General features: G+C 36.0%; 1 protein-coding gene and 1 non-coding gene across 9 annotated transcripts in view; both read left to right on the top strand.

The window, feature by feature from the left end:
- RNF111 (ring finger protein 111) overlaps positions 1-22,568 on the top strand; it is a 122,090-nt gene extending 99,522 nt beyond the window's left edge. For 5 of the 8 annotated variants that reach the window (XM_058737577.1, XM_058737575.1, XM_058737571.1 and 2 more), the window contains 9 exons: positions 1,819-2,138; positions 6,034-6,292; positions 10,181-10,529; positions 12,398-12,550; positions 13,572-13,698; positions 16,692-16,784; positions 17,598-17,693; positions 19,006-19,133; positions 20,932-22,568. In XM_058737577.1, the coding sequence (XP_058593560.1) occupies positions 1,819-2,138; positions 6,034-6,292; positions 10,181-10,529; positions 12,398-12,550; positions 13,572-13,698; positions 16,692-16,784; positions 17,598-17,693; positions 19,006-19,133; positions 20,932-21,049 (1,643 nt within the window). In that variant the 3' untranslated portion in view covers positions 21,050-22,568. The remainder of the gene's footprint in view (positions 1-1,818; positions 2,139-6,033; positions 6,293-10,180; positions 10,530-12,397; positions 12,551-13,571; positions 13,699-16,691; positions 16,785-17,597; positions 17,694-19,005; positions 19,134-20,931) is intronic. The other 3 variants (XM_058737572.1, XM_058737573.1, XM_058737574.1) reach the window with 3 other exon arrangements.
- Positions 7,845-7,985, top strand: LOC131518305 (U4 spliceosomal RNA). Its single transcript, XR_009265000.1, has one exon. It is a non-coding gene; the product is annotated as a U4 spliceosomal RNA (small nuclear RNA).
- Positions 22,569-23,329: the final 761 nt, after the last annotated feature.

Here is a 23,329-nt window from a genome sequence, read left to right as displayed (position 1 = left end):
CCTCTCTGCCCCTCTTCCTCTTGCTCATGTTCTTCCTTTCTCTCTTTCTCTCTCTCTCAGAATAAATAAACATTAAAAGAAAAAGGTACCTTGACCTTCTTTTTGTCTCTCTCTCTCTCTCTCTCTCTCTCTCTTTTTTTTTTTTTTGGTTACAAATTATTTGTGATGTTTAACGTCTCAACTGATGCTAATAAGGTAGTGCTAATTCTGGAAGGCAAAAAAAAAAAAAAAAATTTTTTTTTTTCCTATCCAAGTTCACAGATTCCTGAAGTACAGTTCTAAGATTAAGAACCTTTACAATAGAGTACAAGAAATTAGCCCAAATAGGACAGACTAGGAGCTTGGAGAAAAACAATGTACAGAGATTTTGAATGGAGATACTAACCCCTAACAGGGTTTGGATCACAGACCTTGCCCAGAAGAGAATCAGGAAAGGCAGGTTAGGACATGTATGAGAGGGCAGGCTTGGGAGAATTACAGGGAGGTTTGCTGCAATCAGACATATCAACCAGAGCCTGAAGCACCCCACCCAGATTCATTTTTGTGAGCCTGTAAATTCCCTTTATTATTTTAGCTAGTTTGGGTTGGATTTTCGTATTGTTTGTGAGTAACTAGAAGATTCCAAATTGGAAAATTGACCCAGAAGAGGTTGGCTAGGTTCTATGGGCCAAATAGGAGCAGGGTATCCCTGGTATTGGTTACTCTAGAAATAGAGCCAGAACAGTGGTCCTCCAGAATCCTAAGGGTTCTGAGGAGATGGCTTAGGAGTCAGGCGGAGAAAGGAAGAGGCTGATGTTTGCAGGGGGAAGGCTAGGGCTCTAGGCTCCCCACTTCTCTGATTTTTATATTTTAAGTAAAAATTTTTATCTGCAATTTTATCTGTTTTATATGGTTTCCACATAATATGCAGCTTGGGGAAAGGGTGCTGTTTTTTAGGTGGGTTTGAAGTACTGGGGTAGACTTTCTCAGGGCACTTTTGTAGTTCTTCTGGCATGGAAGAACATACCTTCAAAATAACTCTGGGCATGTGGCAGAGAGCATCATCAGGACTCCAGTGTTTCCTACTTAGAGGATCATAACCTTTTCCAAAAACAATCATGCAAGTTCATTTATTTATTTTGAGAGAGTTTGTGGGGGTGGGGAGGGACAGAGGGAGAGAGAGAATCCCAAGCAGGCTCCATGCTGTTAGTGTAGAGCTTGACTTGGAGCTTGATCCCACGAACTGAGATCATGCTTGAGCCAAAATCAAGAGTCAGACACCTAACCGACTGAGCCACCTGGAATGTTTTAAATTCAATTTAAAGTTAATCATTTGTTATGACCTAGGAAAAGATGATCTCTTTCCATGTTTAAATATCATGGTAGATATGAGCCTTCTGAAGAATTTAGGCTTTCAGAAAAATCCCATTGAAGATCACTGCCTGAAATTATATGATATGCATATTAAGAATGTGGTACTATCATACTCTTACTTACAGAGATTTGAATTTTTTAAAAAAAATTTTTGATGTTTTTTTTTATTTTTGAGAGAGAGAGAGAGAAAGAGGTACAGAGAGAGAGGGAGACACAGAATCCAAAGCAGGCTCCAGGCTCCAAACTGTCAGCAGAGCCTGACGCGAGGCTTGAACCTGAGAACTGCAAGTTCATGACCTGAGCCACAGCTGGACACTCAACCTACTGAGCCACCCAGGTGCCCCTACAGAGATTGGAATTTAATTAACATTCCTTTAGCTCTTTATTTACTTGTACACAGTACCTATTATTTACACAGTGATACCTGATCATTTGATTGTTCTGTGCATTTCTGTTTATTTCAAGATGACTCGAGGAGAACTGCATCTAGTGCTGTAACAGAAGCTGGCCCTCCTGCAATGCCAAGGTTACCTTCCTGCTGTCCCCAGCACTCACCATGTGGAGGGTCGTCACAGAATCACCATGCATTAGGACATCCACACACAAGTTGCTTTCAGCAGCATGGCCACCATTTTCAGCATCATCACCACCACCATCATACTCCCCACCCGGCTGTCCCTGTTTCTCCCTCCTTTAGTGATCCTACTTGCCCTGTGGAAAGACCTCCACAAGTACAAGCACCTTGTGGAGCCAATAGTAGTTCTGGTACCAGCTATCATGACCAGGTATATGGAATTTGATAAATGTTTCTTTCTTAATTTTTAAAAATTGTGCTTTCCTTGGGCGGGGGGGGGGGGGGGGGGAGGGGGGGGGAACAATACTAATGATGCATTTTATATACTAAAAAAGTCATTTCTATTGCCCTTGCAAAAGTGGCCTAATTTCGTGGTTTACGATTTTTTTTTTTAAATTAAGTCTCTAGGATTTTCCGATGGTCTAAATTATTGCAACTAATTGGGAGGATCAAGGATGTAAAAAATTAGAAGTGATACTGTTTTTTATTCTGAAATGGTTTTTAGTGTTTGTAGTTAAATAAGGTGAATCTGATCTTTGGAATTTTATTTCAGAGTGTTGAAATTACAGTGTCAACGTGATTCATGAGAAATTGGGAAATTTTCCTAGTTTTTTACCTTCAGCTTTTACTCTGGAGCTTCCTTTTATCTCCACTCATCTAGAAATAAACAGCCTTCTCAGATGCAAACCAATGACATGGTTGCTCAGGAGCAGATGAGGTTTTTAGTTTATGGGAAATTGAAATTCTAGTTAAGTAATTTAGTGGATATTGGTGAGTGCTTAAAATGTCAAATAATATTAAATTAGTATTGGTGGCCATATGGAGTAAACGAAGGTCATGTATTATATGCTGTTTTAACTTTTGCTGTGTCATCTCTGTGTATAATTGTGATATAAATCCGAGTGGGTACATACTTAAAAAAACACAACATAATCTCAAGGTAAAGCTGTAACTGACATATACTAGAAAATAGTCAAAAAGAAAATTCAGAGCCACTCTTTGTCTGTATTCCCTGACCTTTCCTAAAGTACTTGCTTCATCTTTTTAAATTTTGATGGTTATCTCTCCTGGATCGGACAGATTAAAAATAACTAAGAGAGAGGGACATTCACTTAAAAAACAAAAGATGAACTGCTGTTTTTCAAGAGTAAATTACAAAGGGTTTAGTAGGAAATATGATTAAAGAAATTTTAGACGATGTTTTGGTTCTGGTAAAAGTTCTAAGTATTAACATCTACTGATCATCTAAATCTCTTCTGCCTCTTGGGAATGAGGAAGCATCAAGAAAAACTTTGTAGTGGACTGAATGAAAGGTTTTGCTTAAAAGCAAAATTTTCTTTCACTAGAAATTTGAGCTTAAAGGGGGAGTTTATAAGTATTGTAGAAAAATGATGAAGTAAATCTACAGACTGCTCCCATATTCATTCAAGGGCTACCAAAATATGGGCCTTTTGTTTACAGACTCTTTTGTTGAACTAATAAAATAATACAACTAGTTTGAGAGATTGTGTATGTAACATTTTCTTTTAACCCAAGTGAGTTATTTATAGATAGAATCTCTTTCACAGTTTTGTTCATTGTAATATAAATGTAACCTACTCACTTATATCTAATAGAGGTATTTGGACTACACACAGAACTTGGGGAAAATTAAGGATCAGGCATTCAGTGGTGATAATGGGTATGAAGGAGAACAGAAAGTCAAGTTTTGACGGTAAAAACAATTTGGAACTCATATAGACATTTAGAGGCCTCTGAAATCAGCCACATGCTCATGAGATAACATCAGGTATCTCCAGTTGAGACTTGTGTGGGCACAACAGGAGGTGGAGGAGTGGGGGGAGCAAACTGATCTGAGGATTTCTGATTGTGTAGATGTGTTACGATTAGTGCCAGGTTGTGGGTAGGCAGAAAAAGTTGAGGAGGATTAGGCCTGATAATAGAGAAGGTTCCGCAGTCACTTGACTCTCTAGCCTTTACTGCTCCTTTGGATGTAGCGTTCTCTTTTGAGAGAACAGTTCAGTTAGTGTTTTGCATTCCTTATCACCTTTGTAAAGTAATACTTGCATTTCTGTACCCATCTTGCTTACCCACTCTTTTCCTTCTAGAGTAAGAATTGACTGAACTGTTGGAATTGTGAAGAGGGTTCTCTTTGTAGTTTTTTTCCCCTTTCTCTTTTGATTCTTTACTTTTAACTTTACCCTCATTTCCTTCTAGGAGGATATTCACCCTACTTTACTCACCCTCTGCAAGTGTTCTTAATCACTGACTGGAGAAAAAGATAGGAAATTTGCTCATCTTCATAGTATGTTGATAATCTAGTCCATTTGCCAAATCTTAGCCTAAATAGGAAAATAGGGAAGGGATATAAATTCACAATCTTACAGTATTTTTCTTAAGCCTTATTCCCCAAATCAAGGGACATACATTGTATTTGCCAACTCAAAAGAAAGAGCCCAGATGTTTGCTTGATTGTAGACACATGATACGGAAGAAGAAAGGAGTTCTTTTTCACCTTCCCACTGCTTCTCCTGAGCCATCATTCTCCTTCCCTTTTAACAGTCCGAGCTCCTTTTGTTTCTGTTATCCCTAGAGCCAGAAGTCCATTGCAAGTACAGAGACCACTGTGATTCCTCTAAGGACTCCTGGGTGACTTCAGCCTCTAATAAATGCAGTTCCCTAGCTTTCTTCATCTCCAGCTCCTCAGCTTCCAGTATTGAACAGTTCTTGCATATAATTTCAAATAGAACATCAAATTATTATTTTCTTTAATTACATTTTATTTATTTATTTATTTATTTATTTATTTATTTTAAATTTTAACGTTTATTTATTTTTGAGACAGAGAGAGACAGAGCATGAACAGGGGAGGGGCAGAGAGAGAGGGAGACACAGAATCTGAAACAGGCTCCAGGCTCTGAGCAGTCAGCACAGAGCCCGACGCGGGGCTCGAACTCACGGACCGTGAGATCATGACCTGAGCCGAAGTCGGATGCTTAACCAACCGAGCCACCCAGGTGCCCCTTTAATTACATTTTTAAAATTACAGCTATACTCAACACTAAAAACTTGTATTTAAATTACTTAAGAATTGGGGTGCCTGGGTGGCTCAGTCGGTTAAGCGTCCGACTTCAGCTCGGGTCACGATCCCGCGGTCCGTGAGTTCGAGCCCCGTGTCGGGCTCTCGGCTGATGGCTCAGAGCCTGATGGCTCAGAGCCTGGAGCCTGCTTCCGATTCTGTGTCTCCCTCTCTCTCTCTGCCCCTCCTCCGTTCATGCTCTGTCTCTCTCTGTCTCAAAATAAATAAACGTTAAAAATAAATTATTTAAGAATACAAAGGGACAATTTGGTTTTTGTAATCTGCCCTAGAGTAGATTGTGATCAAGTGAAGTGTTTTTCTTAGGACTTTTCAAAATGCTTTGGGGGAAAAACTTAATTACTGGTGAATAGACATGGAATCTAGAGTCTGGTTTATTTGTCAGCTTAGTAAAGGGACTTGTCTTAAATCATATTTTTAATTTTTTAGTAAATGAAAAGGTTATGAGGCATAGCTGGCTCATAGTTCATCTTGAATAATCTTGCACCCTTTATTGTCTTGGATAATGTTTGCGTTATTAGAGTTTTAGTTGAGTACTTGCTATACACAGTTCAGAAATAGGACAGACAAGCTTTTACCTAGAATCCTTAATCTTCATTGATGTGGTTTTATGTTTTCCAAAGGAGTCCTAAATTAATAATCAAAATTTGAGGGTAAAGAAGAATATGGATGTATTATTTTAAAGTTTATTTCTCTCTAAGATCTAGAGGATGGAAGAGAAATAGACCTTAAAATAATATATTAATTTTTGTTTATCTTGTAGCGTGATCCTATGCTTGAGTTTTAAAAACTGATATAACCACTACAGTTTTTACAATCCAGGATATACATAGTATTTTTTTTTTTTTTGTACTGAATAGGTCTTCATACTAAAAATTTCACCATTTTGAAATTTTTAATTCAGAGATTCTATTTTTCTGGTTTGTATTTGGAATACTTCTGTAATATAACATGAAACAGTGTTTGGACCAAACTTTAGAAAAATAAAATACGGTTCCTCTTTATACAGCAGGCATTGCCAGTAGACCTGAGCAACAATGGTATCAGAAGTCATGGAAGTGGTGGTTTTCATGGAGCGTCTGCATTTGACCCCTGCTGCCCTGTTTCTTCTTCCCGAGCTGCAATCTTTGGCCATCAGGCTGCTGCTGCTGCCCCGAGTCAGCCATTATCCATAGACGGCTATGGATCAAGCATGGTTGCGCAGCCCCAGCCCCAGCCCCCTCCACAAGCCTCACTGTCATCATGTCGACATTATATGCCACCTCCTTGTAAGTATAAACTTAACAGGCAAAGAACTTAGAGGCCTATAAATGAACCATTGTACATTCCTCCATGAAATAACCTTTCATTAATCCTAATTGGTACATTTTTGGTATATCCTTGGCCTGAGACTGGGGTGTATTTTTTTCCATTTCATTCTTTCTTCACCCCGCATTCCCAAAACAATCTTCTAAGTTAAATAGAACAGGTGTTGTTTAAAAACATCAAGGAAATAAAAGTATTATATTTTGTCTCTTACATTTTAATATTTTCATTTTAATACATGAAATTGAAGTACATTGAATGGCACCTTAGATTCCTATGAAAGGAAATTTTAAGAGATTGAGATTTATCCTTTAGGAATAACTGGCAATTTGAAAGTTCAGTAGTTGTTGCTAGGCACAGGAAAGTGAGTTTTGACTAAAAATTCTGAGGGTCAGCTGAGGCATATGAGAGAACACCTGCACAGAAAGCTTGGCCGAATGCAAAAAGATTTCTGTATTCATTTGATGCAGTCAATTAATAGAGCCAGATGTGGCTTTTCTGAAGAAATTGAAATCTGTGTGGTATCTGAGTATCATAAGAAATGAGAGATACTCTTAGGCTGTGCAACACATATTTACTACTTTGTTATATTACAGGCTAATAATCAAATGGAAACTTAATAGATACTTTGGTTTAAAAAAAACAAACAAACACTGAAAATTCACTGCCAGGAGTAAATTAGGAAGTTGGCAAGAACATTTGCTTTTGTTCTGATTACATGCAAGGGATAATTTTCAGTTACATATCTCATTAGACTTCTTCTTCCATTCCAATAATTTTAAAAATCTGGGTTTTGCACCCACAGCTGGAGTCAATCCAGAATTTGTACAGTGAAACCTGGTGATATATCATTTACCTTTTCAATAATACAACTTAAGATGTACAGTATAAGTTAGAAAACAGGTTTTGAAACAGTTTTTGCATAGTATTGACCAATGAGCAAATTCTATGTATGAGCACTGGTATAATGTATAGGCTGTTTTGTGATACCTATTGATATTTATCTTTAATTGATCGTCTTTTATTAGGAACTCAAAATGTGTGGTTTTCTTCCCCCTCCCAAAAAATAATATATTTAGCAATTTAAAGGGAACCTATTTTGCCCTAATAAAGAAGTGTTTCAGGGGCGCCTGGGTGGCGCAGTCGGTTAAGCGTCCGACTTCAGCCAGGTCACGATCTCGCGGTCCGTGAGTTCGAGCCCCGCGTCAGGCTCTGGGCTGATGGCTCGGAGCCTGGAGCCTGTTTCCGATTCTGTGTCTCCCTCTCTCTCTGCCCCTCCCCCGTTCATGCTCTGTCTCTCTCTGTCCCAAAAATAAATAAAAAACGTTGGAAAAAAAAAAAAAAAAGAAGTGTTTCAGATTTAAATTTGTTTTACTTTTATTATAAAAGTAACTTTCTTTACATCGTAAGAAGTTCAAACTACAGAATGACATAAATGAGAAGTTAACGGCCCTTCTCACATACCACTTATCTTGATACATTGAAGGTGACAACTGTTTGTAGCTTATAAAACCTAGCTTTGCACAGTGGCAGTATCGTAGCCAATGAGGTTTATCCGATGCACGATTATTGCTAATTGTAGCTTATAAAACCTTTCAGAAGTTTTCTTTGTACACACAAAAGTATATATATGTCTCTACTTTAAAAAAAAAAGTGGGATCATAACATATTATTTGCCTCTGTTTGTTGGTTTTTTTTTTCATTTTTAAAAATATTTTAATAGTCCATCTTAGATTTTTTTCCATATTAGCACATAAAAATCTAGGTTGCTATTCTCAATACCCTCATAATATCCCATTGTATATTAAATCAGTTCTCTGTTGATGATCACATTGTAGTTTTTTAGTCTGTAGGGTAACTTATAGGAGTGCAATTGCTGCTGGGTCAAAGTGACATGTTGAACTTTCAGGAAACAATATCAAGAACTTTTTTTTTTAACTGTCAAGAACACATAAAATAGAGAAGGAAAGGAAATGGTCTGTGGGAATGCAGAATGTCACCTTTCTACAGTGGTTAGCAATCTGTTTTGTTTGGAATATATAGTGAATTATAGTAATGGCTGAACTTTCACCAGACACACACAAAAGATGGTAACTTGTGAGGTAATGGATGTGTTAATGAACCTGATTGTGGTAATCATTTCACAAAGTATATGTATGTCAAATCATCATTGTACACTTTAAATATATATAATTGTATTTGTTAATCATATCTCAATAAAGCTGAAAAAATGAAATGATTGCTGAAGAGTTAAATAAATTGATTCATTCTGAAACAAAACTTTAAAATTTTGTAATATTTGTCAATATTATTTCTTGCCTAATGACTATAGAAATTGAAAACTTTGAATTGAAACTGGAAAAAATGCTCTGAATTTGAGGAAAGATAGCTAACAATGGTAAAACATAGCGACTTCTTTTTTTATGCCCAGGTACTGAGTTTGGAGGCTTGGAGTAAAGCCTAGATTTGAAAACATGATATTTAGAAAATCACTTAAAAATTCCTTTAAATACATGCTAGTAAGATGTCCTTTGAAAATGTGGTTGAAATGAGTTCATGCTTACCTATTCATTCATGCTGAACAAAGGGTGAATCAAAAGGATTAAAATTCAGGGTAATTCTTCTGTCATGAAACTAGAGAATGGCTGTACTTCCATACCAGACTCCAAGAAAATCTTCCAAATACAGTGAAATTGAGGCTGAAATCCAAGGAAGAAACAAACATATTTTTAGACCTCAAAAAGATGCATATCTCCTCCAGTAAGAGAGATGTGTATTCTTCAGAGGGACTTTTCAGCAGCCACTTTGAAACATAACGAAGAAATGGGGGAAACCATCTTTATTAAGGCTAATTTCCATTTCAGGTTCTTTGCAAATATGCCCCTTCATCTTCTTACTATAGCTCAGGAAAAGTGGCCTGGGGCAGGGAGAGAGAAGAGCAGCAATAAAAGAATATCTTTGCAGTCTTGTCCAGAAGAACCCTCAAGTTCCTTTTCTCTTTGTAGTGCTCTATAACTAGTAATCATAAAGGAAAGCAAGATTTACATATTTGTGAAAGTGTCAATTCTACATTTGACAAAAGCAAAAAACTTGCATATATGGTAAAACAAAATTAACAGAAGACAATTTGGAAAAATGTTTATACCTTATTATGACAAACTTTCCATGTATACAAAGAATACTTGTAAATCATTGAGAAAAAGGTGAATGATAGCCTAAGAATATGAATAGATATTCTGGGAAGAAATATAAGTGGTTAATAAATATAAGATTTTTCTCTGATTGTCATTAAAAAAAATTAGTAGTATAGGGTTTCAGGTATTCTTGTATGCTGTTCACTGAAATATTAATTATAGTAACCTTTTGGGAAGGGTATTTTGTTGACTGATATCTGAGTTTTAAAAGATTTTCTCAGACTAAGATCTATTTATAGGAATTTATGCTACAAAAACCGTGAGTAGTGTGTGTGTGTGTGTGTGTGCACGTGCGTGTGCACATGCAGTCGTGCATATATGTATGAAAGAGTACAAGAGGTGTCATACACACAGATGTTTAGTGTTGGGTTTCCCATTTTTATCAATGGTGATTTCTTTAATAAATGTTGGTGTATCCCTATAATAGAATGCTGTGAAGCTGTGATATATTGACATGAGAAGCTATATATATTGACATGAGAAGATACCTAAGATTATTCAAAGAAGAAAGCAGGTTGTAAAGCAGAATTGAGCAGACTCCAGCATTGATACAGTATCCATAAAAATTAAACGTGTACTAATACGTTTGTAAACTACAAAAGGAATATGTAACAGCAATATATGCTCAACTGCATGGTGCCTACATTTTTTTTACAGATGCCTCCTTGACAAGACCACTTCATCATCAAGCCTCTGCCTGTCCCCACTCTCATGGAAACCCTCCTCCTCAGACTCAGCCTCCACCTCAAGTGGATTATGTTATTCCTCATCCTGTACATGCTTTCCATTCTCAGATATCTTCTCATGCAACATCTCACCCTGTGGCACCCCCACCCCCGACTCATTTAGCCAGTACAGCTGCACCAATCCCTCAGCATCTTCCTCCCACACACCAGCCAATCTCACACCACATCCCAGCCGCGGCACCTGCAGCACAGAGACTGCATCCTCATGAAGTGATGCAGAGGATGGAAGTTCAAAGGAGGAGGATGATGCAGCATCCAACGTATGTTTTCTGTTTTCTAAAAGACGATCACGCTGTGTTCCTCTTCCTTCTATTGCTGTTAGTTTTTAAAACTAAAATCTTTAGAAGTGATGTAACTATGCTGAATCCTCAGCTCACTAGGAAATTATTCTTTACTAACTAGAATCTTCCTTTTTCTTGTCCTGAGTTGTAGGTAGCTTGACAAAACAAGTCAATATCAGGCTATTTAAAGAAATCAAACCATTTTCAGGGTATGACCCAGGGTCATTTATTTTTGTAAACCAGTCCCTTGTCGGTTTCTTCAATATCACATGGTAAAGATTCATGTTAAAATCGATGATCCTGAGGAACAACATATAAAGTTGTCAAGACTTAATTTGATTTATTCCAGAGGGAAGAAGAGTACTAGTAGAATTTTCAACAACTGACATTGAAAAAATAGTATTCTTTACCTGTTTATTTATAAATTTAAATATTAAAGTATTGTACTCTCCAAACATCATGAAAAGACTATATATAAATGAACTTTTTGTTTTCTTTTAAAAAGTCAGGATATGATTTTCTAATTCATGGTAGCAAACTGTATTGCTCTAATTCTGCTTACCTGTTTTTGTAAATAGAATTTTATAGGTCAACAGCTATGCTTGTTCATTTATGTATTGTCTGTGTGTTCTTTCACACCACAAAGACTAAATTGAGTAGTTGAAATAGAGGCCATACAGCCTAAACAGCCAGCAATATTTACCATTTGGCCCTTTTCAGAATATGTTTGCAAAAACGCTTTCCTTTTTTGTTTGTTTGCAGAATTCTTGATCTAATTAATCTACCACATGTATAAATTCTTTCTTTAGTTATGTAAGGTTATTTCCAGAATCTCTGGCTATTACTGGCATGCTAATATAGTAACTCTTTATATTAAAAGTTGGCAATTTAAAATTCGTATCTTCCAGTATCTAGAAAAAATTACGTTTTAAATCATTAAGCTTACACATGAAAACCTGTAAATATGTTAGAAAGTGGTAGAAAATAAGAATTAGACTATAAAAATGAATACTTGTAATCTTTTGTTTAAAATTTTATGACTATTGGGGCGCCTGGGTGGCTCAGTCGGTTGAGCGCCGACTTCGGCTCAGGTCACGATCTCGCGGTCCGTGAGTTCGAGCCCCGCATTGGGCCCCGGAGCCTGTTTCAGATTCTGTGTCTCCCTCTCTCTCTGACCCTCCCCCATTCATGCTCTATCTCTCTCTGTCTCAAAAATAAATAAACGTTAAAAAAAAAAATTAAAAAAAAATAAATAAAATTTTATGACTATTTACATTTATAAATGTGGCTGACTTTAGACGAAGAGAATATAATAATCTGGGATACAGAATAAAGATGTGAATGGAGTTAATCTCCGTTTCCCAGATGTGTTAACATGTATTTGCATGCGTTTGAAAACAGTGCACAAGGTTAAAAGTTTTTTCTCTTAAAGTAAGTTTTAGTCATTAAAATGGGTAAATGTCATTACAGTATAAAAGCAAAGCAAAATAAAAGTTTCCATTTTCCTCCCTTATTTTGCGCCTGCAGCATTTGCTAGGGTGTTTAATTTTTAAAATTCTGTTTCTACTCATTTCCTGTTACTCTGTGTAAAATATCTGCTGTAGGGAAAACATACAAGATAATGTTAAAATTTTTCCTTGGAGGATATTTGAATTGGAGACATTGTAATAAATGAGCATTGAGATTTGTGGGGTTAGGGTGTCTTGATTTATTAATCAATAGATTATTTTATATTTTTATAATATATTGTTATAGAAGTAAATTTATGACTGATTTGTAGATGTTTGTAATAATACTAGATTTTTTTTTCTACATTAAGAAGTAACCAATTATTCAATTATTTCCAGTGGTCTTTTTGTGTTCTGTGTTTCCAGGCGGGCACATGAACGGCCCCCACCCCATCCACATAGGATGCACCCAAACTATGGTCATGGGCATCATATTCATGTGCCTCAGACTATGTCCTCACATCCTCGACAGGCTCCAGAGAGATCTGCCTGGTCAGTATCATGTTTATCTCAAAGTTACACTCAGGAGCCTGTGGTAAAACTATCAGAACAGATGCTTTGTAGTGGAATGTCATACAGAATGGTGATGTGGAGAGGCTGAATTCCAGCTTAGCTGTGAGGCACTGTCTCTGGGCAAGTTATAGAAACTTGGAGTGGAAAGAGGAACTTGAGTTCTGGGTCAGAGAACCATGTCAAATGAGAGTAGAGCTTTTTTGTTAATTGTTTTTCAGAAGTATCTGCCATTAAAGTTAACTCCCTAAATGGATCTTACTCTCACAACTTCCTTATCCACCCCCCTCACCACCACCTTTGTACTCAGATCTGCTTTACCACCACCAACCCCTGCTTATTGACAAGGGAAATGGAGCCTGCATCCTCCTAGGAGTGTGGTCTTTTTTAGAGAAATGGAAGCAGATTTGCATTAATTTTTCTTTCTGAATCCATTGTCTGTAGGCAGTCATTGAGATCTTGGTCCACAGTGACGTTTGAGGCAAAACATAAAATGAGAATCAATAAATGAAAATTTGGCATTTACCAATTTTACTCTTTCTAGAATTTTGTTTGACCTTGCTTTAAAAGGTATAGAAATGTTGGTTCTTCTAATTTTCCTGTTGACAGTAACCCAGAGACATTGTCCAACAAACACAAGTCCTGGGAGCATCTGTAACATTCATATAAACCAGAAAACGAAACCCTATATTTTGTATGGTCCTCAAGTAGAATCAGACTTTTATATTGGAAGGAACCTTAAGGGTAATTCGTTGAATATTTCCTTCCTTTGTAGGATGTGAAACTGAGTACAAATGCTTTGCTTCTCATAGTCACAGAACTGAATTTTTGAGTTTTAATTGCTGAATAGTTAAGTGTTGGGGGTAAATTATCTTTTTCTCAGCTGTGTCAGTTAAGAAACTTTAGATTACTCTAAAAAATGCAAACATGCTCCCCCGTTTCTGTTGATAATCAAGACACTCTAAAGATGGCTAAACGTTAAAGTGTTCTCCTCCTTCGTTAGGGAGCTGGGGATTGAAGCTGGAGTGACTGCGGCCACTTACACGCCTGGAGCGCTGCACCCTCACTTGGCCCATTACCATGCGCCACCTCGACTTCACCACTTACAACTAGGAGCTCTTCCTTTAATGGTAAAGGAGGAAAATATCAGAATTCTCACCTATTCTCCTTCTAAAAGTATTCTTTTCTAAGAAAAGTTAAATATTTTGTTGGAAATTTTTAAAAATATTCTGAATTGATATCGGTGTTTTAATAGAATTTGAGAATTACTAGACTGAAATTGTGCCATAAAAACTAGATATATTGAAATCTGTATTTGTATTTGCATTGTGAAATGTACTCTTCTTAATATAAAAAATGACCAAGGCTTTTCTTTTATACCAAGATGACAGTCTTTCCACTGTCACTAGGACATATGCTTTATTTTGTCATAACTGCTAATGGTTCGGTTATGATGCATTCATTCTTTATTTTCTGATCTGCAGAAGGACTTTACTAATTCTCTGATTTGAACAGACTCAGATCTTGTCAGTACCAATTTGAGTTCTACAGAACAAGTTCAGCAAAGATAGATTGAATTTGCTATTCATGATACCTACTGGTTATAAAAGTGGTATAGAGTAGGGAGCTGTTTTGTTTTGTGAGGGTAAAGACACTGCAGGAATAGTTTCCAGGATGCTCTATCATACCTGCGATTTAGACTTTGGAGTTGGGAGTAGTACTTTACAGTGGTTATAGCATAAAAGAGCTGTCAAACAACATAAGCACAGGGAACTCTGAGTAAGTTGGTATTTAAAGATCTTAGGCATGGGGGTCACTCAACAATAACAGCTACAGCTGCCCCCCCCCCCCCCCAAGAAACTGGGACTCAGGAACAAAGGAGACTAAGGGAGGGGGATAGGGTAAGAGCAGGTTTAAGTAATTTGAGGGGCAGGAGTTCCTTTCTGATTTTTTATTTTCCTTGGAGATGTGTAGGAGGTTGGGTTATCTGCTGAGAGGTGAGTAGTATTGATTTTGATCATAAGGAAAGTTGCAGATATTTAAATAATCTATTTGTTAAAAGTTATTGCTTATTTTAAATTCTTTACCATGTATGAATTGTCTTTTAAAGCTATAAACTTGCTAAAAGCATGTTGTGATTCAGTGGAAGCTCACTAAAAAATAATATTGGAGATTTTATAAAGATGAAAGAATTGGGGCCCCTCAGTGGCTCAGTCATTTGAACGTCCAGCTGTTGATTTTGGCTCAGGTCATAATCTCGCGGTTGGTGAGATTGAGCCCCATGTCGGACTCTGAGCTGACAGCACGGAACCTGCTAGGGATTTTCTCTCTCTCTGTGTCTCTCTCTCTGCCGCTCCTCCCCCTCGTCGTACTCTCTATCTTTCTCTCTCAAAATAAATGAGTAAACTTAAAAAAAAATAAAGATGGAAGAACAGTCCTCTGTCTTAGAATCTCCCTTTCCTAATACAGTCTACTCTTTTTTTTTTTTTTTTTTAACTTTTTAAATGTTTATTTATTTTTGAGAGAGCAAGAGTCAGAGTGTGAGCTGAGGAGGGGCAGAGAGAGAGGGAGACACAGAGTCTGAAACCGGCTCCATGCTCTGAGCTGTCAGCACAGAGCCCCACATGGGGCTCAAACTCCTAAAGTGCGAGATCATGACCTGAGCCGAAGTCGGACGATTACCCAATTGAGCCACCCAGGCGCCCCAGTCTACTCTTGTTAAGCACGGTAGTTACATTCTGTAAAGTTGTGCAAACACTGAGGAAGTAACTATAGAGCCATTTTTCTTGTGGTAAATGCAAGTTTAGGTTACTGCAAGCATATGGTCACAGTGTTGATCTGCTAACAACAGCCAGTCAATATATAATCTTGTTTTGATGTCCATTTTGGACATCAAAGTATCAGGTGTCCTGATACCATTATTATTATTATATTATATATTATTGAGTTGTTAACATTGAACTCATGGGCCAGCAAAACTCATGCCTGAATGAAGCTTATCTACGCTCGTTTTGTCCGTAAGGCATATTGAAGCCTTCTTGCACTAGTCTGCATTTAAGCATTATGCTTGTGGCCATTTTGAACCGCAAAGTCACCAGTAAAAAGCACAAAAATGTGGAAAGCACGGCACTAAATAGACCGCAAAAAAGATACATGTTTATAGTATAAGAGCTGAAAGAAACAGGTAGAGCCTTGTTCTACCCTAGATGGAAACGGGACAACTCGAGTTTTTTGCTGCTGTGCATGTCCACAAATGATTGAGAGAGCACGGGTATTAATTTTGGAGTTACAAATAAATTTTATCAAATAGGCAAATTCACAAGGGATCCATGAATAATGAGGATTGAGTACACCTAACAGAAGAATCAGAAAACACTATTAAAACTTTGATTAACAGGGGCACCTGGGTGGGCTCAGTTGGTTGACGTCTGACTTTGGCTCAGGTTATGGTCTCATGGTTTGTAAGTTCGAGCCCCACGTTGGGCTTGCTGCTGTCAGCATAGAGCCCACTTTGGATCCTTTGTCCCCCTCTCTCCCTTTGCCTTTCTCTGTACTCTCTCTCTCTCTCTCTCTTTCAAAAATAAAATAAAACATTAAAAAAAATAACTTTCACTAACAGAACCAAACAAAAAAAGGAGTAGGGTACCTATTGCCGTTAGGAAGTTAGAGTAAGGGAAATAAGTTTCATTGGAAAATTTTGTGCATTTTGATTTCTTACTATGATTTAATAAAGTTCTCTGAAAGTGACAAAATTTTACGAAGGTTTTAGTCTTTATGCTTTTAGGCTACTAAGAGCAGCAGTCTTAACTTTGGGTATTTTCTATTTAGGAGTCTTTGTGCAAAATAAAACAGTTTATTAAAACAATTTGTTATCATGGAACAGCTATTCTTGTTTTGTTTTTGTTTTTGTTTTTGTTTTTATTGTATTTTAAGTGTTACCTTACGAGATTATATTTGAAGAGGAACTTAATCCTTTTACAGAGCGCAAACTTGCAGTTATATATACTTACTGAAGTTCAATTTTGTGACTAGCTGAATGGAGAGAATTGTGTCTCAATTATTTAGTGTGTTAAAACTTGAGCCTACTCTTACTTGATTTAGCCTATCTCTTCTATTAAAATAGGTTCCTGACATGGCAGGCTACCCTCATATTCGTTACATTTCATCAGGATTGGATGGAACATCATTCAGAGGTCCTTTCAGGGGAAATTTTGAGGTGTGTAATAAAATTAATGAGATAATTTGCAACGGTATCTTTAGTACTCTCTTTAATGTAGAGAGAGAATATATGATGTATGTATTCTTAGTATTCACAGTTGAATAGGATTGCCATGGTGGCTGGGGATCTGAATTGTTGATACTACTTCTGGGGGTTATCACAGAAAGATTTATAAGCGATATTTATCTTGGTATCAAAAAGTACCCAAAAGTTAAAGATGAATAAATGGAAATACCTAATATAAAAGAGTATAGGTATTTATTAATTAAATAAATATAAATGTCAGATAAAGAGCTATACCATTAAATTTGGGGTGGGGGAAACTTACTGCTTTTGACTAAGCTCATTTTTAGAGAAACATTATTGGAGGAAAAAAACCCAAGTAATTTGGTTTGTAGCTAACTATCTTGTTTGAATTTTCAGGAAAAACAAATTATTTGAATATATTTGAAATTTTGTTTTGTTTCTTCATGTCACTTTGGAAGTTGGAGTCAGTAAACTATTGTTTCATTTGTTTCCCTATTTTACTACAATGATTTCATCTTCTTCTGGCATTCATACTTAACTGACTCATACAGTACCTTGTAGTAATATGTTGCCCTAATCCGTAAAGATAACTTTGCCATACCACTTCAATTGGCTGAGAAACGAATTACAAACAACGATTTGCCTTACCATATATGGCTTTTTGAACACTGTATTTATATTGCAGGTTTATAAATATGGGACTTCATTGCTTTTACAATATTGACCGTGCTGTTCAAGAAATAATCATCCTGGTTTTTAATACTAATTGTCCTTTACCTTCAGGAACTGATTCATTTGGAAGAAAGATTAGGAAATGTGAATCGTGGTGCATCCCAGGGGACAATTGAAAGATGTACATATCCACATAAATACAAAAAGGTAAGAATTTATTCTATGAAGTGTCTATATTATTATTGAAATGCATACAATTTAATATTATGGACCTTTTTGGAGATTGTGGAATCTAGCAACCCTATTATTTATTATCAAAACAACACATACATAGTTTTTTAAAAAATTGAAAGCCTGGGGCAACTGGGTGATTCAGTCGGTTAAGCGTCTGACTTCGGCTCAGATCATGATCTGGCGGTTTGGGAGTTTGAGCCCTGCATTGCACTCTGTGTGGACAGCTCAGAGCCTGGAGCCTGCTTTGGATTCTGTATCTCCCTCTCTCTCTCTGGCCTCCCCCACTTGTTTTCTCCCTCTCCTCTCTCTCTCTCTCTCTCTCTTTCAAAAATAAACATTAAAGAAAAAAAATTTTTTTAATTGAAAGCCTAAAAATATACACTTGAAGTTTCTTACCCTGCTGTCTCCAGTCTTCCTTCCCAGAAGAAAAATCATAGTTAAGGATTTCTTAGGTAATTTCTTTCCAGATATTTGTATGCATTTGCAATAACGTGCATATGTATGTGTTTTTCCTTTCTCCTTCAGAAATAACACAAAGTGGATGGTATGCACACAGTTTTGCACATTTTCTTTTCCTTCTCTTTCAGCCCTCACAAGTCACTCATATTCTTTTTTAAGAGCTTATACAAGACTTCATCATATGGCAATACCATTATTGAGCCTGTCACTTACGTGCACATTTAATTGATACACATTTTTTATATTCTACCCTCCACTCCTTATGTAGTAGTCTATCTAGAAGTTAAAGTGCAGACATATTAAATAAGTTTCTTTCAACAAGCAACAATGTCCTGTGATATACAGAGAATAATAAAGTATGAAAATTGCTGCCTTTGTAGTTTTTGTCTGTTTTCCAGGAGTATTAGTGAGGTGTTACCATTAAATTTAAGTCCTTTCAACTATGTAAGCTAATGAGTATAATTAGCAATAATTTATTTGGATATTATTTGAACCATTCATTCGTAAGATAAAGTTCATTTAACTGTATTCATGATGGGACAAAAATAGAGTTCATGTTGTATATCCTCCTAATTGTGGATTACAAATAATAGAAACTAGTGAATTCAAACTAATGAGTTTCTGTTACATTTGATTTTGCTTTTCATGCTGTTTAAAGGTCTTAAAAGAACAGGTGGTGGTAGTCACTTAATTCATCCATTAATTCGTGACAGCTGTACCTGGGAAATAAGTTGTGGGTGTGAATGTGTGGTTTTGTTTTGTTTTTGTTTTTCAAATAAACACAGACTTTACTCAGTTGTTCAATAATGTCATCTCTACTAATAAGGTAACAACTGATTGGTTCTCACAGAGGAAACTGCACTGCAAACAAGATGGGGAAGAAGGGACTGAGGAAGACACAGAGGAAAAATGTACTATCTGTTTGTCTATTTTAGAGGAAGGTGAAGATGTGAGGTAACTAGACATTAATTATCTAAAAATTTGTTGTCAGAACTGTACGAGAGATTTGATTTGAAAGTAGACGAGAAACCAAATAAAGATTACTGCTTGCATATCCTGTTATCAGTATCTGAAGTGTAGAATTCCCTTCTAGTGAGTGGAAGAATAGAAAGATGAGAGTCTCTGTATGACCAACAAAGGGATGGGAATGGGAAATACACAGCACACCAGGATTTGGCCAGGGAAATTTTGTGGTCAAATTGTCTTCTGTAAATCTTGCAGAAAGGAGAATTTGGAGGCTTTGGAGGCTAAAGCAGGTAAATTAATGTATTCTCCAAATCTTAAAGAGGGCAGTCCAGATTAGCTGCATGCAGTTTGTCTTACAGCATCTTTTGTAAATTAGGTTTGCCCTAAAATTTTCCCTCAGCTTATAGGACAGTTCTCTTTTTGCAGCTGCACAGTTTAGAAATGTTACTGTGCTAACCCATTGTTAATTTTAGGCATTTTCTTTTTATAATCTCTTGAGTAATTGTTTTATTCCTATTGTGTTTTTTTCTAACGTAACATAATGCCATATGAAACAAGTTCTGAAACATATATAACAGAACTGTATGATGATATTGTTGCCCTAATTTATAAGGATAACTTCATCATATTTCTTCAGTTGGCAGAGACAGAAAAAATATTATGAACAATTGGCTACCATACCACATGTAAGGATATTTTAGAACACTGGATTTCCAATGAAGGTTTATAAATATGGAAGGCAGTTGTTTTCACAGCACTGACAATCCTGTTCAAGCAGTAATTGGAACGCTTCTTTTTAGCTACTAATTTTATAAAATATTAGGAAGTCTGAAAATATATGACAACTCTTTTAACAGTGGATGGAAGTATACATGGACACTTTTAAGTCAGTAACTTTTATCTCACTGTTCACTTAGATTTAATATTATCCTGTATTGCCTGGAAGCTTTATTTCTCAGTTTCTAATTGATAACTTAGCATAGTACACTTAACTTCTTAACCTACTTTAATTTTTTCCACTAATTTTTTTACTGAGATATGATTGACATATAATGTATTAATTTCAAAGTATACAACATGGTTTGATAATGCAAATATATTACAAAACAGATTAACCTACCTCTAAAGGAGTAGCATAGTATTAAGTGGATATAACAATTATCCCATGAAAACAATATTATTAGCCTTTATTCAGTGAGGTACTCAAGTTTAAGGTATAAAGATCATCTAGGTAGAAAATGATATTTGCATATTAAGACCTTCCTTAATTACTATGTCATGCTATATTTACAACATGAGTTCTAACGTTTTTGAGAGAGAATTAAATGCAATACATTTTTAAAGTGTCGTATAAATGCAGTGATTTGATATTAAAAATATATTTGCAGTATTATGTAACAGGGAACATACTGCCAACCTCTGTGTTGGCAGTTCACGTATAGAAACCAAATCAGAATAATTGCCAGTGTAATTGTTGTTCTTAAAATTGTAAAGATTACATATAATTTGATTTCATAGTTGTGACAGTTAATTATTGTGGTCATTTTTACATTATATTGTGCAAAGTGTTGATATAGGTGTAACTTGTTAGAGAGGCTGTGTAAGTGTTGTGTGTTTGTTTGTTTGTTTGTTTGTTTGTTTTTTACAAAAGGGGAAGATGCCTGCTAACTACAAAACACTCATGGATTATTACATGTTATCATTTATTTGAAAATAAATGCTACGTGTAGTTGTCAGGAAATTCACTTTTGCAATTTTTGCTTTTTGTTTTGTTTGCCTATAATAGGCGCCTTCCCTGTATGCACCTTTTCCACCAAGTGTGTGTTGACCAGTGGTTGATCACCAATAAGAAGTGCCCCATATGCAGAGTGGACATTGAGGCCCAGCTGCCAAGTGAAAGTTGACACCATGTCTCAGAACTCTTGCCCTCCCTCTCATTCCCATCCTCCTGGTACTGCAGTCAACCAAAGATGGCGTGACTTACCTGCGCAGATTTGGAAGCCTTGAACTTAGAGTGCGGCTCTGCTATATGGTACAACTAATGCTAGACCTACAGTTTATGTATACAGTTGAGTTTGATGTATTTATAAAAGCTTTTTTTTCCTAGGTTTGACATTTTTCCTGTATCATTTTACTGTATTTTTGCATGGTTCCTTGTATTGCATTTCTTTGCACATATTATGGGCTTGTGACCCTAAACTTGCAGGCAAGATTAGCTGCTTTAGTAAGTAGAATTTTGTGGTCTTTTTGTTTTTTACATAGTACCAGGTCTTGAGAATTATGAATTTTTTTTATCCATTACTAACCTTTAATTTAATCAATCATGTGCTTTAGTTTAATGTATAAAGATCCTCTAGAAAATGATAATATTGTGTATTAAGACATTCCTTAATTAGGACAAAATGGCTGCTGTATATTTACAATATGGAGTTCTGAGTTAAATACCATCCTTAATACTGGGAACAGAATACAAACCATATTCAATCAGATGCAGGTGGTATTCACATCACCAGAGTGATCAATAGACATGTTCTTGGTGTATCCTTTTCCTTTCAGCACAACGCAGATAGAGTTGAATATTGATATCATACATATAGACTGCTGTTCTGATTGTATTTATCTTTTTCCTACATCATTTAGAACTTTATTTCCCTGATTCAGTTTTTGCTGCTGTGAAACAGCTCTGATGAACACTAAATATTAATTTCAATTAGCTGGATTGTACATACTTGCAGATTTAACAAAATTTTAGGGAAATTGAAGAAGACATGTAGAATTTTGTTCAGTCTTCTGCTAAGCACGTTACAGTAACGATATCTGCTTAACATTGATTTTGTAATAAACACATTCAGTCAGGAGTTAGAATTGCAGTCATTGGCAGGTATCTATGCATTCATAGAACTTCTAAAGGTCCCAGGATCACTTTTAAGGGATTTTATTAGTTTAAAGATAAATAAAGTCAGCTGAATCTACATGTCTCTTGTTTTATTTCTCTTTAAACTTGAAAACAGTAAATCTGCAGATACTGTGAGGCACAAACCTACTGTTGCTCTGGTTTTAGACGCCCACTTCATACATTACCAAGAGTCGATCACTGATTTAAAAATTTTAATTTCTATAGTTAAGATTTACTGCATAATATAGAATATAAAGTTAAGTTAACGTACTAACATTTCTCCTTTGGAGAAAGTTTTAATCCACTTCAGGATGCATATTATCAAGATACTTTCATATACAGGATAGCCTAATTTTATTTGTCTAAATATGCTTAATATGCCCCAGATTGCAAATGCATCAGTCAGTAACGTCACTGTCTGTATGTGGAAGACATGTTCCCATGGATCATATGTGAAGATGTCAATAAGCTTGCATTAAGCCACCTGCTTTGTAAGTGGATTGATTAATAAATAACTTATATTTCTATTGTCTTTGTGTTTCATAATTAGTTTTATAAAAGTTTATATTAAACATCTTGGAGTTCAAAATAGTGATTTCACTCAAGTTGACATTTGCATAATTTTTGTATTCAGTTATGGCTATTTGCCTTTTTTGTATTAGTAATGTTACACTGTAGTAATTGTCAGTTTAAACATGCCTTGACATAGTTTTATGTAGAGATGGAGGATGGACTATGGTTTAGAAATTTGGATAGAAAATAACATTGTTTTAAAAAGAATACTTGATGATAGGCTGGAGTTGTAGAAGGGCAGAGGAAGGAGACAGAGAAAGAGTGACAGTGGCCTATGCCTGCCACCTTACTGGGGAAGAGAGCAAGTAGCCTATCTTTGAGTAGCCTGCGATGGGTGTAGGACTTGGCACTAGAAAACCCAGGGTCATTGCCAAGGATGGAAGAAGTATAGATGGGGAGAATTCCGTACAATTGAGTCCTCTTGATGTTCCCTAAAACATAAGAAGAACAGATAGATTTCTCTATTTTTTAATATTACACCAGATTTAGATGCACGACTACCTGTTGACCTGTTTTATAATTGCTACTGATTTTTTTTTTAATGTGGATAGAGCATTATTACCCTAAAGTTTATTTAATACAGGTATTTGTGGCATAAACCTGGATTGTTAATGCAGGAGCTTAGTAAGCTACTGCAATTAGTTACAGAAAATGTGATTAGTAATGAGCCAAGTAAGGAAGAATATAATTTTTAATATAACTTTTGTGCTTTGTT

This window comes from Neofelis nebulosa, chromosome 7 (genome assembly GCF_028018385.1).
Source record: "Neofelis nebulosa isolate mNeoNeb1 chromosome 7, mNeoNeb1.pri, whole genome shotgun sequence".
Taxonomy (NCBI): domain Eukaryota; kingdom Metazoa; phylum Chordata; class Mammalia; order Carnivora; family Felidae; genus Neofelis; species Neofelis nebulosa.
The sequence above is the reverse complement of the archived record's forward strand: the minus strand, read 5'-3'. Positions and strand labels throughout refer to the sequence as shown.